This window comes from Malus domestica, chromosome 17, assembly GCF_042453785.1.
Source record: "Malus domestica chromosome 17, GDT2T_hap1".
NCBI lineage: Eukaryota > Viridiplantae > Streptophyta > Magnoliopsida > Rosales > Rosaceae > Malus > Malus domestica.
In genome coordinates, this window is record NC_091677.1 from 1,710,707 (window position 1) to 1,732,165 (window position 21,459).

The 21,459-nt window shown below is 35.7% G+C and overlaps 4 protein-coding genes and 1 pseudogene across 10 annotated transcripts in view; 2 read left to right on the forward strand and 3 right to left on the reverse strand.

Moving 5' to 3' along the window:
- LOC103404284 (pescadillo homolog) overlaps window positions 1-5,618 on the reverse strand; it is a 32,797-nt gene extending 27,179 nt beyond the window's left edge. The window contains exon 1 of the mRNA XM_070817443.1: window positions 5,598-5,618. The gene's annotated coding sequence lies outside the window, so the exon portion shown is untranslated. The remainder of the gene's footprint in view (window positions 1-5,597) is intronic.
- The window catches only part of LOC103404281 (ankyrin repeat-containing protein NPR4-like), a 45,485-nt gene that overhangs the window by 15,684 nt on the left and 8,342 nt on the right, over window positions 1-21,459 (forward strand). The window contains exons 5-8 of one of the 3 annotated variants that reach the window (XM_070817440.1): window positions 241-351; window positions 1,940-1,987; window positions 2,185-2,618; window positions 2,903-3,151. In XM_070817440.1, the coding sequence (XP_070673541.1) occupies window positions 241-351; window positions 1,940-1,987; window positions 2,185-2,618; window positions 2,903-3,151 (842 nt within the window). Of the gene's footprint in view, window positions 1-240; window positions 352-1,939; window positions 1,988-2,184; window positions 2,619-2,902; window positions 3,646-21,459 lie in introns of those variants that run through there. The other 2 variants (XM_029096907.2, XM_008343177.4) reach the window with 2 other exon arrangements.
- Window positions 4,198-7,969, reverse strand: LOC139193542 (uncharacterized). The gene is made up of 6 exons (XM_070816653.1): window positions 7,815-7,969; window positions 7,629-7,728; window positions 5,558-5,725; window positions 5,340-5,425; window positions 4,911-5,159; window positions 4,198-4,822 (listed from the first exon to the last, which is right to left on the reverse strand). Exons 1-6 carry the CDS (start codon window positions 7,967-7,969, stop codon window positions 4,414-4,416), a joined length of 1,167 nt encoding a protein of 388 aa, XP_070672754.1. The 3' UTR covers window positions 4,198-4,413.
- LOC103417034 (uncharacterized) lies at window positions 13,456-17,699 on the forward strand (annotated as a pseudogene).
- Window positions 16,857-20,861, reverse strand: LOC103417035 (protein MAIN-LIKE 1-like). 5 transcript variants are annotated; one of them, XM_029096909.2, is made up of 7 exons: window positions 20,513-20,861; window positions 19,488-19,879; window positions 19,141-19,396; window positions 18,450-19,042; window positions 17,946-18,365; window positions 17,692-17,865; window positions 16,857-17,452 (listed from the first exon to the last, which is right to left on the reverse strand). In XM_029096909.2, the coding sequence occupies exons 2-6, from the start codon at window positions 19,875-19,877 to the stop codon at window positions 17,722-17,724; spliced, it is 1,803 nt and encodes a 600-aa protein (XP_028952742.2). In that variant the 5' UTR covers window positions 19,878-19,879; window positions 20,513-20,861; the 3' UTR covers window positions 16,857-17,452; window positions 17,692-17,721. The 5 variants fall into 5 exon arrangements, with proteins under 5 accessions (XP_028952742.2, XP_070673545.1, XP_070673548.1 ...); XM_070817444.1 differs by lacking the exon at window positions 20,513-20,861 and adding an exon at window positions 19,988-20,499; XM_070817447.1 differs by lacking the exon at window positions 20,513-20,861 and adding an exon at window positions 19,988-20,063 and having other exon boundaries at window positions 16,857-17,317.

Here is a 21,459-nt window from a genome sequence, read left to right on the forward strand (position 1 = left end):
TTTCATAAGGTGGTTCAAATAAGATGGTCTCCTTAATTCCAAGAAACCATCTACAAGGAGTATTTTGAATGAGGAAGTCGTATTTCTTGGTAGGTATATACATAGAGCATGCTCGTTCCATCAAATAAGATGGTCTCCTTAATATTTTCCTATACAAATGGGTACTACCATAATTGGTCTTATGTCATAGACACTATATGCAAGGAGTATTTTGAATGAGGAAGCCGTATTTCTTGATAGGTATACACGTAAACTATGCTTGTTCCCTCTCCCTCGATGATTCCTTCGATGATTTTGCGATAGCTTTTCAAAATCAAGAAAATGAACAAGGCAATCAAAGGAATATCACAGGTATGATACATCTCAAAACTCTTAACTATGGTTTGATATGTTGAAGTCCTAGTCATATGTTTTGCTCTTTCTTTTCTTTCTTTTTTTTGGTTGATTTTTTTCATTTATCCATCTCCTTGTTTTTAGTAATTAGTTAGGTGATATATAGGTATCATATATGATGACATATAATTTTCTTTTAAATATTTTTCATTGAAAATGATTAGATTTTCATATGTAGATATTCAAATTAAAATTTTGAGTAAAGATGCATAAATAAAAAAAATAATTAAAATTGAAAATTAAGAAAACTAAACTAAATCTAATAACATCTTAATTTTTTTAAAGGAAAACTAATGAAAAGTGTTTGAAAACTTTGAGTTTTAACGATAAGGACAAAATAAAGGGTAAAGTGAATAGTACAATGATTGACTTTTTAGTTTAAAAATGTGGTTTTTCGTTAAAATAAACAGTACCGAGAGTTTTTTGTTAAAGTTCATTTTTTTTAATGAGGTTTTGTAAACAGAATATTTGATGATTTCTTGTTGTTAAAACAAATATGTATCGATTGATTAAAGAAATATAATTACATAGTCCATATACAAATGAATGTAACTTTTGAATTTTAGTAATTAATGTGATGAGATGATCAAATATTACTTTTGAACAAACAATATTATCTACATTAAGTGGGTGGGGGAGTAGACTAAGCCTTACACTAGGCCAGCCATAATAATGTGGTTCAAAATCGAACCTAAAACCTCTCACTTACAAGTGAAGAGGAATACCATTAGACCGTAGTACGTACTAAGAGGTCACTCAGTACTACATTCTAGTGACCTCTTCACTTGGAAGTGAGAGGTCTTAGATTCGAATCTCGTGAATGGCGAATTCGATACCAAATTAGGCTGCTTATTGTGTGGCTTAGCCAAACTCCATATCCCCTTAGTGTAAAAATATCGATGAACTCAAAAAAAAAAAAACCAAACATTTGTCACACAACGGAAGAAAATAATGAAATAAAAAACAAGTGAAGCATTCAACGCGCATAAATGCATTTAAAATATGTAATTCGTGAAAAAAACCTTTCACCCGTGCAGAGAGGCTAGCGGTTTCTCTTTTTTGTTCTCATGGGACGAGATATGAACCACCCACCCTGATTCCCTGAACAAGCTCTCTTTTTTTAGGTCAATAGTTAAATAGGTTTTTAAGGTGGGAAGGGAGCTTGATTTTCACTATTGCACTAGCCCTCCTCAACAAGCACTCAATTATGTACGACCCTTTTTTTAACTCATTTGGCATTCAAAAATGACTGGTTTTGACGGCTGCATGACCAACCTATAAATCATTATTTTACGTAAAGTGAACATGAAAAATATGTCAAATTTTTGGGACATGCTTGATAATTAAAAAGTCTTTCGTTTGTATACAATACATGGTATATATCTCTTAAAAATTATAATGAAAAGGTCTCTCGCATAATCTAATCAGTATATAAATAAGATTTGTATTTAATTTTTCTAATTTGCTTATGCCATTGCCATATATCATCTAATCAGCATATAAACAAATTCTGGAAGCAAAGTTTGATTTTAAATTTGTGTCGCAGTCTTCAATTTATTACAAGGACTTCCATCGAAGTTTTCAGAGTTTTTGGGTACGTGGACATTAATTATTAATTAATTTATTTATAAAAAATGATACACACAATTAACTTCTCACAGACCTTTGTTGAATCATGTCGGTTGATTTATCAAATTCAATTAGCTCCTATTTTTCATTTGTTGAAACTATCGATTTATTTATTTATTGATAAAATTGTGGTTGTGAACATTGTTTTGAATGTCAACCTAGGAATCAGCCGCATTCGTGAACTGAAATTGACCCATGTTCGATTAACTTCAATTTTGACCTTCATGTGTGACGGGATAGCACAATTAAATCATAAAGAAATGAGGAATGGCCTTGTGTACGAAGCAGTATACAGTGCAGTTCAAAATGGGACTGTTGAGATCGTTAGATCTCTATGTGAAGCCAGACCAGAATTATTGTTCAGAGGCTTAAAGGATGGAAAGAACATATTTCATTATGCTGTTGAATGCCGTCAAGAAAATGTTTATAGCCTTATATACGGGGTTCGTCAAAGAAATCTCATTACGACTTTGAGAGATCATTCCGACAACAGCATACTACATTATGCCGGGATGTTATCTCCATTGGCAAAGGAAAAGCTTGATGGTATTGCCGGTGCAGCCTTGCAAATGCAGAGAGAAAGGCAATGGTACAAGGTTAGAATTACTTTTTATTATTCTTGTACGCTTAATTACATTTATGACCCCTGAAGTTCAATCCGCATACTTAACCCCACAAAATTCAAATTGTGTCACTTAATACTCTGAAATTTAACTTCTTTCTTACTTTGTTCTATGCCGTTGCCGTCTAAGAGTAATATAAATTCTACGTCATTATATTCATGTATCAAATGAAGCATTTTTTTTTCTTTATAATTACTGAAAGAACACGATCACCTCATATCACTACGATGTATAAGTTTTTGTTCAATGAAATGTAGGAGGTAGAGAGTATTGCGGTTCCACTCTCGGGAGCCTCAACTTTAAACAAAGATGGTTTGACACCCGCTCAATTATTTACCGAGGAACACAAGGAACTGCTCGAGGGTGGAGAAAAGTGGATGAAAAGTGCAGCAAAATCTTATACAGTTGTCAATGCCCTCATTATTACAATCATGTTTGCTGCAGCATTCACAGTTCCTGGTGGAACCAACGAAGATACAGGGTTTCCCATATTCTTAAACGGAAAGGTATTTATGGTTTTTATAGGTTCGGATGCTATTTCGCTCTTTTCTTCCGCAACTTCAGCGTTAATATTTTTGGGCATCCTTACATCGCGTTATGCTGAAGATGATTTCCTCAAATCCCTACCTACAAAGATGATACTAGGCCTTTCCTCACTTTTGCTCTCCATCGCCACCATGGGGTTGCCTTTTCTTCTGCCCTATTCATCATGTTTCAGGACAAATCATTGTTTACTTATCCGTTCATTTTCCTTGGTACTATACCCGTCACTTTATTTATTTGGATGCAATTTCCTCTGCTAGTTAAGATTTTCAAATCTACTTATTGTGAACGAGTATTCCATAAGAAAATCAAACAGTGGATATAAATTCTTGATGGGGTATGCGATACATTAATTGTGTAATTGTAGTAATGTAATGTTATCACTTCTAAGAAAGCTTTTATGCATTGTACACACTACTAAGTGTTTGGTTCCTCTAATAAAAACCGCATTGTTCAATTTTTTTTATTTGTTCTCCGGAAGATATATATAATTTAATTGAAAAACTTGAAGAAAGTTGAGATTCCATAAAACTCATTGGTAATATGGTATTGGATCATATATTTATGACGTGAGATTGAAGTTGGAAATGGAATGGAACTCTTGGATCAAATCACCATAGTAGACACACGCAATGTTAAATTATCTTTCAAAACTCGTTGATGTTGTACACGGCGTACAATCTATTCAGCGAGTTCACTGTTCCTCTATCCGATCGCTGCTTAGCCCAAACCGAAAAAGCGCAAGCTTGCAATTATATATGTAATGACATTATGTTCGAATCAAGGATTGTATATCCACTTAACTCTTTTTTACTTTCTGCATACCCCTTCCACTTAGCTTGTGTTTCCATTACTCATAAAAAAATCTAGTTTTTCATGATTCCCAAATATATTACGGAATGGCATCAAATTAAAAGAGGTCTTAGATTTGATTCTCGTCAAAGGTAAATTTGAACTACATTATTGCAAGTCCATTATGATACTTAACCCACTCTCCCAATCATTAATGTAGATAATAATGTTTGTTAAAGTATTATTATTTTGCTTGTCAGTGTAGTCCACTTGGACATGCACCTTAGCGGACCACGTTCCTTTTGACAAAATTCAAATACAATATTTAGATTGAAAACATGGAACAGGTAAGTGGCTAAAAATGCTGTCATGTACCCAAACTAAAAATACCTCATTGTTCCAAACTGCCGCAGCAACGTGACTCTTAAAAACTCTATAGCGATGATGTATCTGTCAGCCCTCCTGGAAAAGGCTCTGTCACTTCGGTATCGACCCCAAAATCTATATCGTCTGTAGCTAAGACGTTGGCCCCAACATTTGTATCGTCTGCAACTAAGACGATGGCCCCAACATTTGTATCGTCCATAGCTTGGATGTCGTCTACAACACCATCAACAGATGGTTTATCCTCTACAGAATCATCAAGCACCTCTGATTCATTAGAGGAGGCAGCCTTTCGCTTTCGCGCAGATGCAGGGTGGCATACCGAAACATTTTTCTCATTAGCATTACTTTTCTTAGATGATCTTGCAGCCTCCTCAATAGCAGGTAATGCTGCAAAGAGGTGAACCATTGTGAGGCAGTCGTCTATATCTCTAAGTGCATCAACGAATTTTGGATACCTGCGGTTCCAAACATACCAAACAACAACGATCAGAAGCTCTACATACAGACAACTAACTTTTTAACATTACGAAAAAGTTAACAAACCTCTGCAAACTAATTCTATCTAATTTGTAAGTGGGTCTTCTCTCTTTCAGAAGAGCAGCGCGCTCCTTGTTCTTCTTTGCATCGGCTTTCTTTACTTTCCTTTCGTATGCCCTGATCTCTCTCAACCGCTCGAGCAGCGGTTCATGCTGAATGAAAAAAGCATCCTTCAAGTGATAATAAGTATGGTGATTTCCCTTCACCTTTTTCTTCGGCTCCCGAGGGAACACACCCTTTAGAATACACAATTTCCTATAATTTCCAAAACCATGAACATGAATTAATACATCACACAGCTTACTTTTCTTTCCCAACAAAACAGTAATTTTAATTCAACCGATGAATACGAATAATACACAAACCCTAAATATTCATAAATCACATAAATAATTTAAAAATACAGAAATTACAAGTTGAATACCAGAGACAAACCTGAAGACGGGAAGGCTGACTTGAAGCTGCTTGACATCTTGTGACCTGGTGACGTACCTCGCGGCATTTCCTTCCTTTTTATTTCCCTGCAAACTACGAGGGAAAATCAACCGGAAAGTGTGAAGAAACGGTGAAATTAAATATTGGAAAATTTAAATTGATATATATATATATATAGGTGAGCTTATCGGAGACGGAGGAGGTGAATTCGAACTTACTGCAGGCCTGTAATGCTTATGCTTCACCGGGGCGGCAGCTGCGGTGAGGGCGGGAGTTGGAGAGAGAAGAGAAAAGAGAGAGGAAAGAGAGCGCGCGGAGGCTGAAGAGACTGTAACGAAGAGGTTTAGGTTAAGAGTTGGTTTGGTATCGCTGTGCTTTGAAAAAAGCTGGTGTGAGAATAAGTGGTGTGAGAATAAGCGGTTGTGCTGTGAGAATAAGCTGTGAAATAAATTAGTAGAGTGTTTGGTAAACTTTTTTGTAAAAGTGCTTTTGGAAAAAAAAAGCAGTCTAATAGTTGGTCTTTTCATTAAAGAAGCATTGTATCTCTGTGTGCTTTGAAAAAAAGCCAGTTTTTCAAAGCTGCAAATAGCAGCTTCAGCTTTTTCCTTTGATTTCAGCTTATTCTCACAGCAGCTTCCAAAATAAACCTTTTTTTTTCAGTTTACCAAACACCTAAAACCGTCACAGCTTTTTTTTATGGGTGTTTTTTTTTTAAGCACCTCACTTCCAAACTAGGTCTTAAGCCGAACCGACTTTCATACGGGTCGGGTTGGCGAGCTCGGGTTTTCCAATAAATTATTAAGTTATAGTTTTGGGCCTGTTACGGAAAGAACTCACGAATCCATTTTGTATGGGCTTTTAATTGCAACAACAAAATTGACTTGGCCTTATTTCAAACATTAAATGGGTCTAAATGAATTGTTCATTTAGAAAATGGTTTTAGATTAAGACTAGGGTTTGTACCCGCGCGTTGCTGCGGGATTGAACACTATATGAAAGATTATGTGATTTCAATCTTCATAAACATTTATTGTCTAACATGATACTTATGGTATGGTTAAAGGTTTTATATGTTTCAACAGTAATTAAGTCTGCTCCTAATGCATCCACTTGAGAAAAATTAGCATTTAATGTCTCCAAAAGGGAACCTTTCAAGAAAGTGGTTGAGACAAAGTTGTTACAAAAACTTAAATGTGAATGAATGCAGATTGGAAGCCAAAAGTAAAATCAAAACGGTTATAGAATGAAAATAAAATGTTGGAGTTAACATTAAACAATTTAAAGATTAAACCGGTTGGATATAGATTGGGTAATCAGATATATGCAATGAAAGATTAGAAACTGAGGATTATGGGTTGTATATAAGTCAAATAGAAATTGATGGAAAATGAAAAAAAAATAGGAAGAAAAAGGTAGGCAGTAAGAAAACTAACATAATATAGATATTGCAAAATGGTTAATATATTAAAAACTAAATGTTTCAATAGATATACTTGAACAAAAGAGGAAATTGGAATGCTGGCAATTGTGAAAAGCGAAGAAGAATGAGGTGAGACGGTGACATGTAGCATCTGATTGTAGAGACAAAATCTGCAGTCAAAAAAGAAAATTTAAACATAAAGTTTATCTATAAATCGAACACTGAAATAAGAAGAAGAATAAATAAAGAAATTGGCCACACGGAGATAAAAAGGCTTACCAGAAGTTCGGTTGTATGCCAATCGAAAAATATTGTAGGTCTCAACTCAAAGTATACTTGGCAGCATGACCAGAAGATGTAAAAATAACATCACAAAATATAAACACCATTGAAAACACACAGGTTCCAACAGGCTTACAAACAAAATCTTTATTTTGTACAATGTAGATAAAAAACAGGTTACCAGTTGGTTGTTTACATACACAAAAAATATTCCTGGCATATGTTGGATCTTAGTACCTGGAACTACTTTTCAACCATAACCAGCATTGGGATACAAAAAATGGGGAAATGCTGGTTTATATACAGGCAAAAAATGTTATGAAGTTCATATTAGAAACATATTTACATAACAGGGATATAACATAGATATTGTTTCATACATGTTAACAAAAAACTATCATCATTTTTTAGCGGTGGAGGTCAACTTCTGTTGCTGTATTGTTCCCTTTCAAGAAACCAACCTAGGGAGAAAAAAAATGATATTAAGAGTTAGATGGCAGTTAAATCCGTGTTGTAAAAATTTTTTAGCAAAAAAATAAAAAAACGAAGGTTAAATATAATGACCTAGGTTTTTTTTGGAGGGGTACCATCCGGTTTTCCAGCAATTGGGATGCCTTCTTCTTGAGCAATTTGATGGGGGCTTCATCGAACTCTCTTGGATCCGTGTCTGAAATGTGGTCTACTCCACTGTTTTAAATGAGGAATTAATGTTAAACAACATAACTACAGACAAATTTGAAATTTATACTTACAAAGGTAGTTATGGGACAAACCTTTGTTCACCGCCGGTGAAAAGAGCTCGTCTAATTGATTCCCTTTTTCGTTTAAATGATTGTTCGGTGGGTTCAACCATTGAAGTTGAAGATGAAACAGTGGTGGAAGACATTGTGATTTCTCTTGATAAAGGTTGTGGAGTTGCTGGCTGCATAGCTGTATCCTCAGTCACGTTATGAATGAGGATATCATTTGAATTAAAAGCATTCCTCCTGTTGCTAAATCGCAAGTGAATTTTTTTTTTTTTTGTCCAATAAGCCTGAGAAATTCATCTGGTAACTGTTGTTGTTCCACCAATCTTTGATTTGATACCAAGTCTTTGCAAGGCATCCCAAAAAGCTTTTCACCAAATTTACCGATTATCAAGGCATTCAATTCATTTGTTTCATCTTCAAGAATGAGATTGACTTTGTACCTACATTTAGAAACTCAAGCTAATGAGATTTTTGAGAATCGTAGGTTTTCACAAATGTGGAGTAATGTTACATAATCATATGGTTATCATGTGTGACCAAATATGGGAAGACATAAAAACCAAAAAAAAAAAAAAGGAAACAAAGAAAGAAATATTTTTGTCAGAATAGGAAAACAATAATAAGATTTAGGTTTGCATAACTCAAGTTGAACAAAAAAATAACAAATTTTTTTCTTTTTTTTAAAGAACACCATGTTTGGCAACCACTGCGTATATCTATTATAAAAATGCTTTCATGATCTGGAATTTAAAAAAAAAAATTAAGTGTGATCGCATAAATTATTACACCAAAATTGTAAATTTTGCAGTGTGAATAACCCTATCTGTATTTATTTGTCTTAATTGGTTAATGAGAACAAACACGGTATGAAGAAAGAGTAAATTTTTTGTTAGTGTTGTTCCAAATACCATGGTGTTGGAATTTGGTTTGGATGTTTTTGACAAATAAACTGCCCAGTGGTTGGATCCTTTTGCATCTGTTTGAGACAGTTTGGGCAAGCACTGTACCACCAGTTGAACTGTGTGTCAAAACGCTTGATAGATGCTCTACACACGAATGTATCGTCTTGTGATATGTTTCGTCACATAGCCGTAAGAGTGAGAACAAAATAATTTAGTTTCATTAAAAAGGTTAAAATCCAATGGTAAGATTTTAAGAAAAGACAAAAATAAAAGTAGGTTTTATACCTTATGCAAATCTGGATCCAAAAAAGCCAATTCATCAATTGTAACTTTTTTAGCACTTTGGAAAATCTGAGCTTCGTTTCCTTGGATTGCAGAGGGGGGAAGTATTTCCACAGCTTCTTTACAATCAGAAAACCTGTAGGATTCAAAACATTTTATCAGTTTAACAATCATAAACAAAAAAAACAAAGACAGCAAATGTTTCGTACTTAGAAAAACAAAAAAGTGTTATTTAGTTTTAAAAACGGAAAATATACTCACACTGACTTATACGTATTCAGTTCGGGGATGTCTGGGTCAATAAAAAACAGAGACGAAGCAGTACTGCTCAAATAAATTTTTTCTGTGTGTTGCAACCACACCACAGAAAAAAAGATTAATGAACAATATTAATGACATTACAGTTAAAAAACAAAAGACAATACAAAAGAGACGAAACAATTGGCTCATAACAGAATATGAATTACTTTATAACTATTAATGAAAAACTAAACATGTTTAAATCAATCTAGCACACATAACTGAATAAAAACAGAAATAAAGTAAGAAAACGACTAATAACAGTGACCAACCAGTGATAGATTGAGACATTTGTAAATTAACTGGTCAAGAAGGAAGGAATCATATAATGGGAAATTGGATGAAAGAAAGATAACAAAAGTTTAGGATGACAAAAGATCCAAATAATGTGAACGAAACAACATGTGCACACACCAAAATAAACAGAGTAAAAATAAGTTTTTAACAAAACGGAATACCGATGTAGATCTTGACTTTCAAACTTGTGAAAACAACAATGATTGGCAAAGAAATTTCATCTGCTGACAAAGAACAAAAAGCTTCAGCAACGTCTGCCCACAACGTTACTGTTAGTTCCTCTTTTCTGCAAATAAAGAAACGACAAATAAATTTTTGACCCTTTTATACCAGCAAAGCAATAAATATTGAAAACACTCTGTAAGAACAGGGATAAGAAGTGAAAAATAACCTAATATTTTGGATAACCACATCACACTTGTACACAACCCTTTGATTAATCTGTTTAGGTTCCAGCTGCTGCAGACTGCTTATACGACCAATGACATCTTATCATTTAAAAAAGAAACACAGGCACATTATTAAACTCCATTTTAGGAAGTAAACACACACTTTAAGCCACGCATATGCAAATAGACATTAACAGTACCTGTGAGGATGTCAACTTTGTTTAAGCGAGGGTACAAATTGTTATAGTCTTGCAGGAAAAATCGATGGCGAGGGATGGGTGGAAACACACTTGCTAATTTTCGGAAAGCTGTCTTCGAGGTGAACAAAACCTGAGTTTCATGCGGCACCACCCTGTAATGTCCCCTAATTTTAACAGTTCGAAATTCTGTGATTTCATAGCATGCACCAGCTTCAATTTTTGAAGCCATGACATCATAATCAACATCGAATGTAGAGGCCTCAACTGCATCTTGCTTCACATCGTATTAAAAAAGAGGAAAAAAAGTGAAAAAATCAATTAAGAAATAAATGAAAACACAAATTATACACTCGACAACACATACAATATGAGATGAATCAAATTGTTATCATGAGTAAATACAACTAATGAACGCAATTAAATTATTTCAAACAAAATCTAAAAAAAAATTCCATCAACACATAAAAGTTTACAACATATACACCACATGGCAAATATAAGGAAAGAAAGGCAAAAATTGAGGAAAACATAGGCGATGCACACATTTTGCTGATCATAACATATCTAAGTCTAACCTTCTAACATGTAAAAAACCATGTCAGCATAAACATTATCCAGTGAGTTAATAGTTGTTGATTCGAGTTTTGGGTAAAATAATTAGACAGTTATTTCTCACCATTTCGTCAACCAATATACAGTGCAGGTTTGTGTACTTTTGAACAGTTCCTGGAATCGTTGATTTCCAAATCCTGCATATCCGAATTCTGATTTTGTTCTCCTTTGTGTATCCTCTTAATTCATTAACAGGAGTTGGACGCACGCTTTCCATTTAGCCTATCAAAAGGGAATTTCAACGACAGATCAGAAACTCCCACAAAACTATAAAAAGAAAAAAATGATAAAAACTATAAACGATCCACAATTTATTCACCCATGGTCTGAAAGGAAGACATGGAGACTTTAACACCAAGAAACGAACAACTCGGCCACCATCACTAATAGCAATAGCTACAACAATGAAATCACGAAGCTAACGACCACAAAAAATAAATGGCAACAACAAAATTGCAGACACTAAGACCAGGGCCGGTCCGGAGATTTTTGAGGCCCAGGGCGACGTAAAAAAAGTGCCCTAACTTTATGTAAGAAAATTATTTATTTTCACACATAAGATATCGAAAAAATTATACTTAGAAAAACACTTCAAACTCAATAATTTAGAAACACAGAAAGACTAATTTATTTTGTATTGAGAGAGGGAAACAAAAAAACTTCAAGCTTATAAGTAGATAGATGATGAGTTTTGTTTTCCATCTGAACTTTGAATATGTTTTTGAATAAATCGTGAGGTGTTTTTTTCTTATTTACTAGCCTTGTCAATATGGGACTAAAAAATAATGATGTTTTCTAGTCTTTAATTGATATGTATTATTAATGAATGGGCACTAAATTATACATTTTGATGACACATCATATAATTTGCAAATTGGTCTACGTATTATTCTTTGTTGAAGATTAGACTTGAATTAAAACGAATATTTAAAAATAACAACTCACATAGCTACGAGATAGTAACTAAAAATAAATTACCAACCAAACAAAAATTTGTAAAAATTGAAAAGAATAAACATGCACATAGCATTTTGAACTTAGGACCTCTTGTTAATTTTAAACAACAAAAATCATTGTTTCTAATTAAACTTCTTGATCCTTTAACCAAATTTTCTAAATTTATACTCTTATAAAAAAAATTTGTAAAAAAAGGAAAGTAAATAAGCACACATGGTGTTTTGAACCCAAGACCTCCTTATTATTTTCAAATGACAAACCACCACTTCTACTTAAATTTCTGTATCTTTGAATCAAATTTTATAATTTTATACTCTTATAAAAAGAAATTTGTAAAAAAAAGGAAAGTAAATAAGCACACATGGTGTTTTGAACCCAAAACCTCCTTATTATTTTCAAATGACAAACCACCGCTTCTACTTAAATTTCTGTGTCTTTGAATCAAATTTTATAAATTTATACTTTTATAAAAACATATATAAATATACCACCCTAATAATTTTGGTGCCCCTAATTTTTTTGGGCCCTGGACGGTCGTCCCACCTGCACTGGGCCTGGGCCGGCCCTGACTAAGACTGCACATAAACCAAACTCTGTCTTATTCAATCCGTCACAAAAACCCATAATAGCAGGAAAAGTAAAAATTTGAAAAAACTCACACCGTTTTATATCTTTGAGGAAGCTAAACAGAGCAAAAACCGAGGGGCATTTTTGCCCTTTTAGTATTTCTGAACAGTGTCGGATTCAACTGAGTTACCGGGAGAGAAGCAAATCTCACGATGACCAACACGTGGTATGAGAGAGGCCCGTTAAATTCACTGTGTATCACATTTTTTAATATTTTTTTCTGTCTTCCCACCTGCTATACCTGGGTTGAAAAAATAAAGAAAGCATAAATTTTTATTGTTAGTTGTGCCACAAACTGGCTCTGTTTTAATCATAATTGTTTAATATTTTTTTTGTTTTCCCAACAACTATTAATGGGTTTAAAAAATTAAGAAGATATAAATTTTTATTGTTAGTTGTGCCACAAATGACGTGGCCCTGTTTTAATCACATTTTTTTTATTATTATTATTATTTTTTGTTTTCCCAACAACTATACATGGGTACACAGGGAGAGCAACAGTTAAACAAAATGCAGAAAGATGTGCAAAAACGTCATCTCACTATACCAAGCAGGTAAGACCACGGGAAACAAAGAAGACACCAAGGGGTATTTAAGCCATTACACTGCTCGTGAACAGTATTTTTCACCGGGTTTTAGTATATAGATAATATCTTGAAATCAATTCTTAATTTCGGAAAAAACATTTGAGTTATGTGCTTCTTGCATTTTAGGTGCTTTTTGTCTAAAAGTGCTTTTAATTATTTAAGAATGTTTCCCAAACAAATCCGCAATATGCCATTTAATATTGTGAATTTGAATTATATTATTGCTAATTTATTGTAAGATTTGTCCATTCTCTTATCTCTTTAGTGTAAATAATATCGTTTGTTAAAAAAAATGACTCAATCGTTAAAATCATAATTTTTCGCTTTATTTAGAGTCCATTTACTAAAGAGGAAAAATAATAGAAAGCAAAATAGTCTTTACCAAAAAGAAATATTAATAAAAAAGAAAAATAAATAAATAAATCCTTGGGGCCAGCTGATATCCGTCAAACTTTCAGCAATTACATGAAATTCATTGTCCCGCCAAACTTCACTCGCGCCAAGTCCCCAAAAGCACATGAACAAAAACAAGTAGAAGAAGAAGAAAAAAGCCCTAATTCTTCATTTCTTTCCCAGTCGCTAGAGTTTCTTCCTCCGCAGCTCCGCCGTCTGCTGCGTCTAACGATTCTTCAGTCGAATTTACGCTCCTAGGGCTTCGATGGTGATCTCAAAGCCCCAATCGTTCTTCCAAGACATCAGATCCAGAGAGCTCCACGGATTCCGAGTTTCTCTCTCTAAATCTACACTTTTTAGTAATCAATTTGTTAGGGCATCTCATGATTACTAAACGCTTCCAGCTCGGAAGCGGCCGTACGTATCAGATTTCTACGAAATCGGCGCCATCGCTGCAGAGCACAACAGTCCTCCGATGGCAATCTCGTTCGGCAAGGTATAAAATCTGTTCGTCTCAGCGTTTCTGAATCGCGAATCGTACTTTATTTGACACCAAGAAATTGTGTTTTTCTTGACATACTTTTGCTTTCGGTTTCTGTGTAGTCTTGGAAAAGCTCACACATCATCGCCATGTCCGACGAGGACGGGTACTTGAGCCTGTTCGATACACGCCGCAAATTCTGTGCATCTGTATCTCACCAAGAAAATGCAGGTTGATTAATTGGAGATCGAATCGATCGATTGATATAGACTGCTGATTTTGACACTGTTTGTGTTGTATTGTGAGTAACTTGGTCTTTGGGTTATCGGTTTCAGATAAAACTAAGGTTTGTGATTGGGTTGCGCATCATAACACCGTGTTCGATATCTGTTGGATTAAGGTATGATCCCTAACCTTCTCCTCAAATTTAGAATTATTATCTCAACAACCTTCAATTATGTAGAGCTTCATGTATGCTGCACACACAATAGTTGATTGATTGGTGAAATGTGGAAGGTGGAATTCTTGTGGAGTAAAATTTTACATGTGAACTATTAGAAATTGGGAAGTGATATTGCTGTTAATATGTCGACTGAAAAACGAAGATGTTGCTGTTAATCAATAACTAACAAGAGAGCAATCCTTTCTTTTGATGTACTTTTGGTGTTGATTTGGGAGACGGAAACCGTTAAACAATTGGAGAACCAAATTTAAATTGCAAAGTTTTCGTCATTTTAGTGTTAATGTGTTTTCTGCAATATAAATCTTTTTGCAGGATGATACTCAAATTATGACAGCTTCCGGCGATCAGACTGTAAGTGATTAAGTTCTAGTCCAGCCTGTTTACTTGTGTAGATTACAATTCTAAGAATGGTTTCATTCTCCGCAACGAATAAGAAATGGGATTTGAGATAACTAGGAATAAACTCTAACCGCAATGTGCTATAAATAACAGATAACTTAGGAATACAAAGTTATGAAATACGGTATAGTTTATAAGGAAAGTTGCATTTAAGTATTTCTCACGTCATATCACAGCTACTTCCGTTTATTAAATGTTGTGTTTTTCCTTGGCTTTTCTATTTTCGCCCAGATCAAGGTGTGGGATATTCAGGAAAAGAAATGTACTGCTGTACTGATGGGGCACACAGGAAGTGTGAAATCTCTGTGTCCTCATCCAACTAATCCCGGTACGTTTATATTTTCATCTGTATGTGGGTTTTTGTACTTTTGTTTGCTTGTGCTACTTTTTGTGTTATGACTAATGAGAAACACAACTAATTTGAACTATTGCTTCTTATCTGACAGAGGTTCTTGTCTCTGGTTTGAGAGATGGCTCCTTTTGCTCTTTGGGATATGAGATGTAATTCAAGCTCCAAAAATATGCAGGGGGAGGTTTCTATATGGTAAACTTGTTCTCGTAAAGTATATTTTCATTGTCGTGATAAATTTGATTTGATTTTCCAATTCTAATTTATAATAATTTCTTGCAGGTCAACTGCAGTGGTTACAGGGGCTCATATTGTTCCACGGGCAAAGTGTGTAAGGCGCGAAAAGGTTTGTTTCTGATAATGGTTCTTTGTATTAAATTATTATGTACTCTACATTCAGACTTCAGCTTTTCCAGGCTGTTTCCATGAGCATCACATCAGTTCTTTATCTTAAAGATGAGGTCTCCATTGCTACCACCAGAGCTGCGGAAAGGTATATTGGAATACTGGAATGATACAGCGTAACGGATTGCCAAATTTCCTTGTCAAAGTTATATCATACTAATGTGATCTTATGGTTCGTTTCAGCATTGTCAAGTTTTGGGACACCAGAAGTTTGAAAAATGTCATCACACAGACATGCCCTCAACCGGAGTCAACTGAGAAGGTATGTCTGGAACTATGTGATATATTTTTTATTTCTGCCTTGATGATCAAGGATTAAAAAACCCGAAAGAAAAAATAAAAACAGGCAAAGGCTCATGACAGCTTAGCAGAAAGCCTGCAACAAGCGACTATGCTCTTACTTATACACTTACTGAAATAAACATTCTATGGTTTCTATTTGTACTCAGTCAGTTGTTATGATAGTTGGACATTGGCAACCTCCAACTATATAGATATTTATGACGATGTTGTGATAGCGAGCAATTCTTTTCACTTCAGGAAAGACGATTACACGGTATAACTAGCTTATCCCAAGATTTAAATGGAGTGTTTCTTTCAGCGTCATGCATGGACAACAGGTATCTTTGGCTCTTATTAGCACGTCTTTTTCTTTTTTGTGAACTGAATCGCCTGCTCAAAACACCTTTATCAGAAATTTGGTGCCTTGAGATTTCAGCTCATATCCCCGGACGTTCAACCATCAAATTAGTAGCTCCTAGCATAAGAAACCAGAATTGCTTTCAAGTCTTGGAGAGTTACCGTGCATCATATATATAATACGCGGACATCGCATAATCTATCAAATTTTCAGCCTATAACGCTCATTTTCCCCTATGTTTTCTGTCAGCATATATTTGTATAACGTACTTCAGCTACAAAAGGGTCCTATGCAAGCGTTCACCGGATGCCGGATTGAAACATTTTTTGTTAAGGTAAACGTTGCTGTTTATAAGTGCAGTGCACTATCCAGTTTGTGCAATTTCCCACCTACTTACACGTCTTCGTTTCAATCATGTAATTGCAGTCGGTTATTAGCCCCGATGCTGCTCACATAGTCAGTGGCTCGAGCGATGGAAACGCCTATATTTGGCAGGTAACATTTATTTTTCAAAGCGCTATTGTTACTGGTCTTGGATCGAGAATGACACTATTGGCAATGCCAACCAGGTAAACAAGCCTCGGGAAGATCCCGTTATATTGAAAGGCCATGACAGGGAAGTTACAGCAGTAGATTGGTATGTTTTCTCTCCTAGCCGAATGCTGCTGGTTTTCGATATTTCTTGACGAATGACTGAACCTTTTTTCAACTTCGAATAGGTCCCAGTTTGAGGTCGGGAAGATGGCAACGTCGTCCGATGATTTTACGGTATGCAAGACAGAGTCACAGTTCATATATAAGATTGTACATTCATCAGTTTTCACAATGCATTAGCCATTTTCATAACGTTTTAGATTCAACTTTTCACTTGTATATTTCATCTCGATAGGTTCGCATTTGGAACTCTCAGAAAAGTTACTCCCCAAGCACAAGCTCACCATCTACCGTTCGAAGAAGAGTTATGGCAATCCCAAGCGCAGAGTGTAGAAGGCTTCTGATGAGTGAATCAACGATGCATACCTGAAAGGTTTCCGGAAATTTGTGTGGTTTCCGGAAATTTGTGTCCGTCAGATGAAGGATTAGACGAAACCAACTCACTAAATCCGATTAGTATGCCCAAATTGAGTACTCCCCCGTCACAGAAGAAACAATCTATGTCGAATCCTGACTTTAGCAAGACCTTCGAGAAGACCCCCAAAGCTACATCGGACAGCCCGTCTTCTGTTCTGAACCCTCCCTCCTCCCTAAAAAGGAAAACAATCCGTGATTACTTTGGAGTACCTCCCTTAAACTTGTAGGCTCTCTTTTTCCTTGGGCTTATTGTACAAAGTGCTGACATTCCCTCCGAGTCTACTGCTTCATAACTGGATGCATCAACCCTGCTTTCAGATTATTTCAACCGTAAGTGCAAAAAAAATTTCCCAGACACTTGTTTCCTCGAAATCTCATTCTTAGTTTCGAAGTTTTATTTTTTCTGGTTTGATTTTGTGCAGGTTTCTATATGGAATGTAAAGCGCATACAGAAAGATTTTTACGGTGAAAATATCACTCTCATCGCATTGTATGTTTGTGCCATAAGTAACTGGGTGTGATTCCAAATACAGTTTTAGATGCTTACTTAGCAAATCTGATGAGTTCTTACGCATAGTCATCCATCCGAACTTCTACCTTCTAAAAGATTTTGTATGCTCTCAACTGCGTTGTAGACATCATCAGGGAAATCTCTCAATGCAACTTCCTTCCCCATGTCCACTATACGCCTAGTGATGTTCAGGATACGTTGCACACGATCCTGTAACAAATAATAACCAAATACGAGTGAATGCAATTTCGACAACAATTTCTACTCAAATTAAAATATTTACTATTTACCTGATAGTATGATGTGTGCGATGTATATTGTGGGTCAAATGAGGAAGTACTATGTGCTGGGTTGTGAACATAAGGATGAGATACTTTGTGGTACCAGTCCAAGTACCCCGAGACAACATCTGATGCAACGCTAACTGGGCTGCTTCGGTTATTTTGATGCAAGACGTGATTCTGCCACCCATCCCACATCCCATCGATGTATTCATATAATACCTTGTTAACTGATGCATGAGTCGCTCTTGTGCTTCGAGGAAGGACACACGGTGCCTTTGGAATTGTCTGGACACGTCCAAACTGCCTAAGTACCCTCTCAGGACAGTAAGGCTCAACAACGTCGAAGCATTTTAACATCCCAGTAAAGTATGTTATCTCATGAAACGGTTGTGCTTGTCTACGAGATGTGTAGGGTTCCCAGGTGACCTGAAAAAGATATATATACATGCATTAGACATAATGGTATCACTACATATTATATTTGATCAGTAACGCCTAATATGTCCGTACCTGGTTGGCTGTCAAAGAATCTAACTTTTTCCTCATCTTCTGCAAGTCATCTGTCGTGGTTCCACTAGACGTTCGTGGCTTCCAACGACAAGCACGAGGGTCAATATCAGAGTAATTTTGGTCATAATTAGGGCTACAAATTAGATGCATGTGTTCGTACACCCATGCCTCTAACAAGGTCATATAGCCACTCATTTGCTTGACCTTAGATCTAGTCGATTGCCCTAACTGACGATATAACCAAGCTAGTGCACTAGCACCCCATGCATAGCCTCTTACAGCATCAAGATCCCTAAGTAGTCTTAGATAAGTAACATGTACCCTAGTCCCGCTTTTGTCCACAAAAAGAGTACATCCCAACAAGTACAGCAAGTAAGCCCTAGCTGCACACTTATTTGCTTCCGTTGAGTCTGTATCACTCACACCTTCAAAATGTTTTCGTAACCAAGAAAGAGTCACATATTCTTCATTGAACTCGCTCAAAGCCTCGGTTGCCTCCTCGTCATTAACCCCTAATAACTCTACCAATAGTTCATGATTACTCATGACATCATCCGCTTGTAAAGAGATTGCCTTGCCTGTGATAGGAACCCCTAAAAAGGAAATTGAAATTAGTAAAATTTTAATCTGCGTAAAGATACAATTTTGATATTATGCAATCGTAAAGTTTTTTTTCCTTCTTTTCTTGTACCTATGAGGTTTGAAACGTCGTCTAAAGTAATGGTCATCTCACCAAACGGTAGGTGAAAGGTATTAGTCTCCGGCTGCCAGCGCTCAACAAAAGCAGAGACCACTATCTTATCAACAATTCGATAAGTACACTCCAGCAGTGGTAACAAACATGACTCTGTAATGTACTTCCTAAAAGTGTTATTATTTTGCTTGTCCTGCCATTTCCATTCTTTTAGTGTATTCCACTTGGACATGCACCTTAGCGGACCACGTTCCTTTTGACAAAAATCAAATATGATATTTAGATTGAAAACATGGAACAGGTAAGTGGCTAAAAATGCTATTATGTACCCAAACTAACAATACCTCATTATTCCAAACTGCTGCAGCAACGTGACTCTTAAAACTCTTTAGCAATGATGTATCTGTTGGCCCTCCTGGAAAAGGCTCTGTCGCTTCAGCATCAACCCCAACATCTATATCGTCTGTAGCTGAGACGTTGACCCCAGCATTTGTATCGTCTGTAACTAAGACGATGGCCCCAACATTTGTATTGTCCGTAACTTGGATGTCGTCTACAACACCATCCACAGATGGTTTATCCTCTACAGAATCATCAACCACCTCTGATTCATTAGAGGAGGCAGCCTTTCGCTTTCGCACAGATGCAGGGGGATGTACCGGAACATTTTTCTCATTAGCATTACTTTTCTTAGATGATCTTGCAGCCTCCTTAGTTTTTCTTGCCTTCTTCATAGCTAGAATTAATTAAGAAAAGTAAAGAGAAAATACAAGGAATCATTTTCTGGTGTTCTGATAACAAATAAAAGGTATAATATAACTGGAAACTTGAAGGAACCTATTACACTTAATCATGCGTCGATGTAGAAATTTCGTCAGAAAGTGAAACGTTCATGTATGTATAAACAACAACAACAAGCACCGAGCCTTATCCCACTAAGTTGGGTCAGCCGTATGAATCTTACAACGCCAATGCGCTCTGTCACACAGGTACATGCATAACACAATCAATTAGCAGACTGCTCTGCTTTGTAATTGCTAAATCGCTGCCCTTTCAAATGATTTCTCGTTTAAGAAAAGTAATTTAATTAGCCACTTGTGAGTTTAATTAGTAATACATTAATTTGGTAACCAATTTTCTACGGTTCCATAATTCAAAACTGTGAACTTTTTCAGAAACCTAAAAGCCCTAAATGGACAGAAACGGAGAAACCCAGAACCCCAAATTTGACAGAAACCCTAAACCGCCAAATTGACAGGAACCAAAAGGTGCAGAGCAGAAGATGATAAACAAAGCAAACGAAGTAGAAATTGAAGAATCCAATCGACTGGTATGAAAGAAAATTGAATAGAACAAATGGGTTTCGTACCTGATTGTCCTCCAGTACCGACGTTCGGGGCAAAAGACTTCCGCGCGCTGTGTTCTACTACTAGGCGAGGACCAAGACAATTTTTTGGAAGTAAAAGTAAACGTAAAATTAAGTGTCTGACGATAAAAATACAGAAAATGCTACCAAATTTTGAGACAATTTTTTGTATATCAAAAGATGTGGTGATTTACAAAATGCTACAGCACTTGATTTATAAAACATAATTTAAAAATTTAGTCTCTTCAACATCACAAAAAAATAAACACAAGATACTGGAAGGAAATGAATCCATTGTTTTGATGTTTTTGGAAGGGTAGTGTCACTTGTGCAAATTATAAAAATGTTTTTTTTTTATAGCTAAAATTGTTTCTAGGATTAGTATAACTTTTCACTTTACTCTCTGAGATTGAAAACAATAAAAAGGATTCTGAGTTTGTTCACTGTCAATTATTTTGGTTATTTGGTAAAGAAAATTTCATTAAATAATATGATATAACAAAAATACCTTTATTTTTTGTCAAATTGACACACCCCGATCCAGAGGATCCAGGTGTGCTGGTCCTCACGTGAGCGTGACGTAACCATAAGTGCGACACGGAAGCGAAACAACAACATACATAAGCAGGAATTCAATCCAACACTAACAGAACAACCTACTAAAGCAACCGGACTAGTTATAAAGTAAACACATAAGTTCAGAGCATAGGTTTAAGTGCAGTCAAGTAGGACTAAAATAAAGATACATCACCCTCAGGTGAGTCCTACATGTCGAGAGTCTGTCAGAAAGCCGGAATAAGACCTCGAGAGCCACCAACCGCTAAACTAGAACCTGGAGGGGCGCAAAACAAAATGAGTGGGTCAGTAAAACCAAAGAGTTTTTCAAAACATTTCATTTTAAACAATTCTAACCCCTCACTGTAAAAACCTGTATACTTTCCCAGAAAATA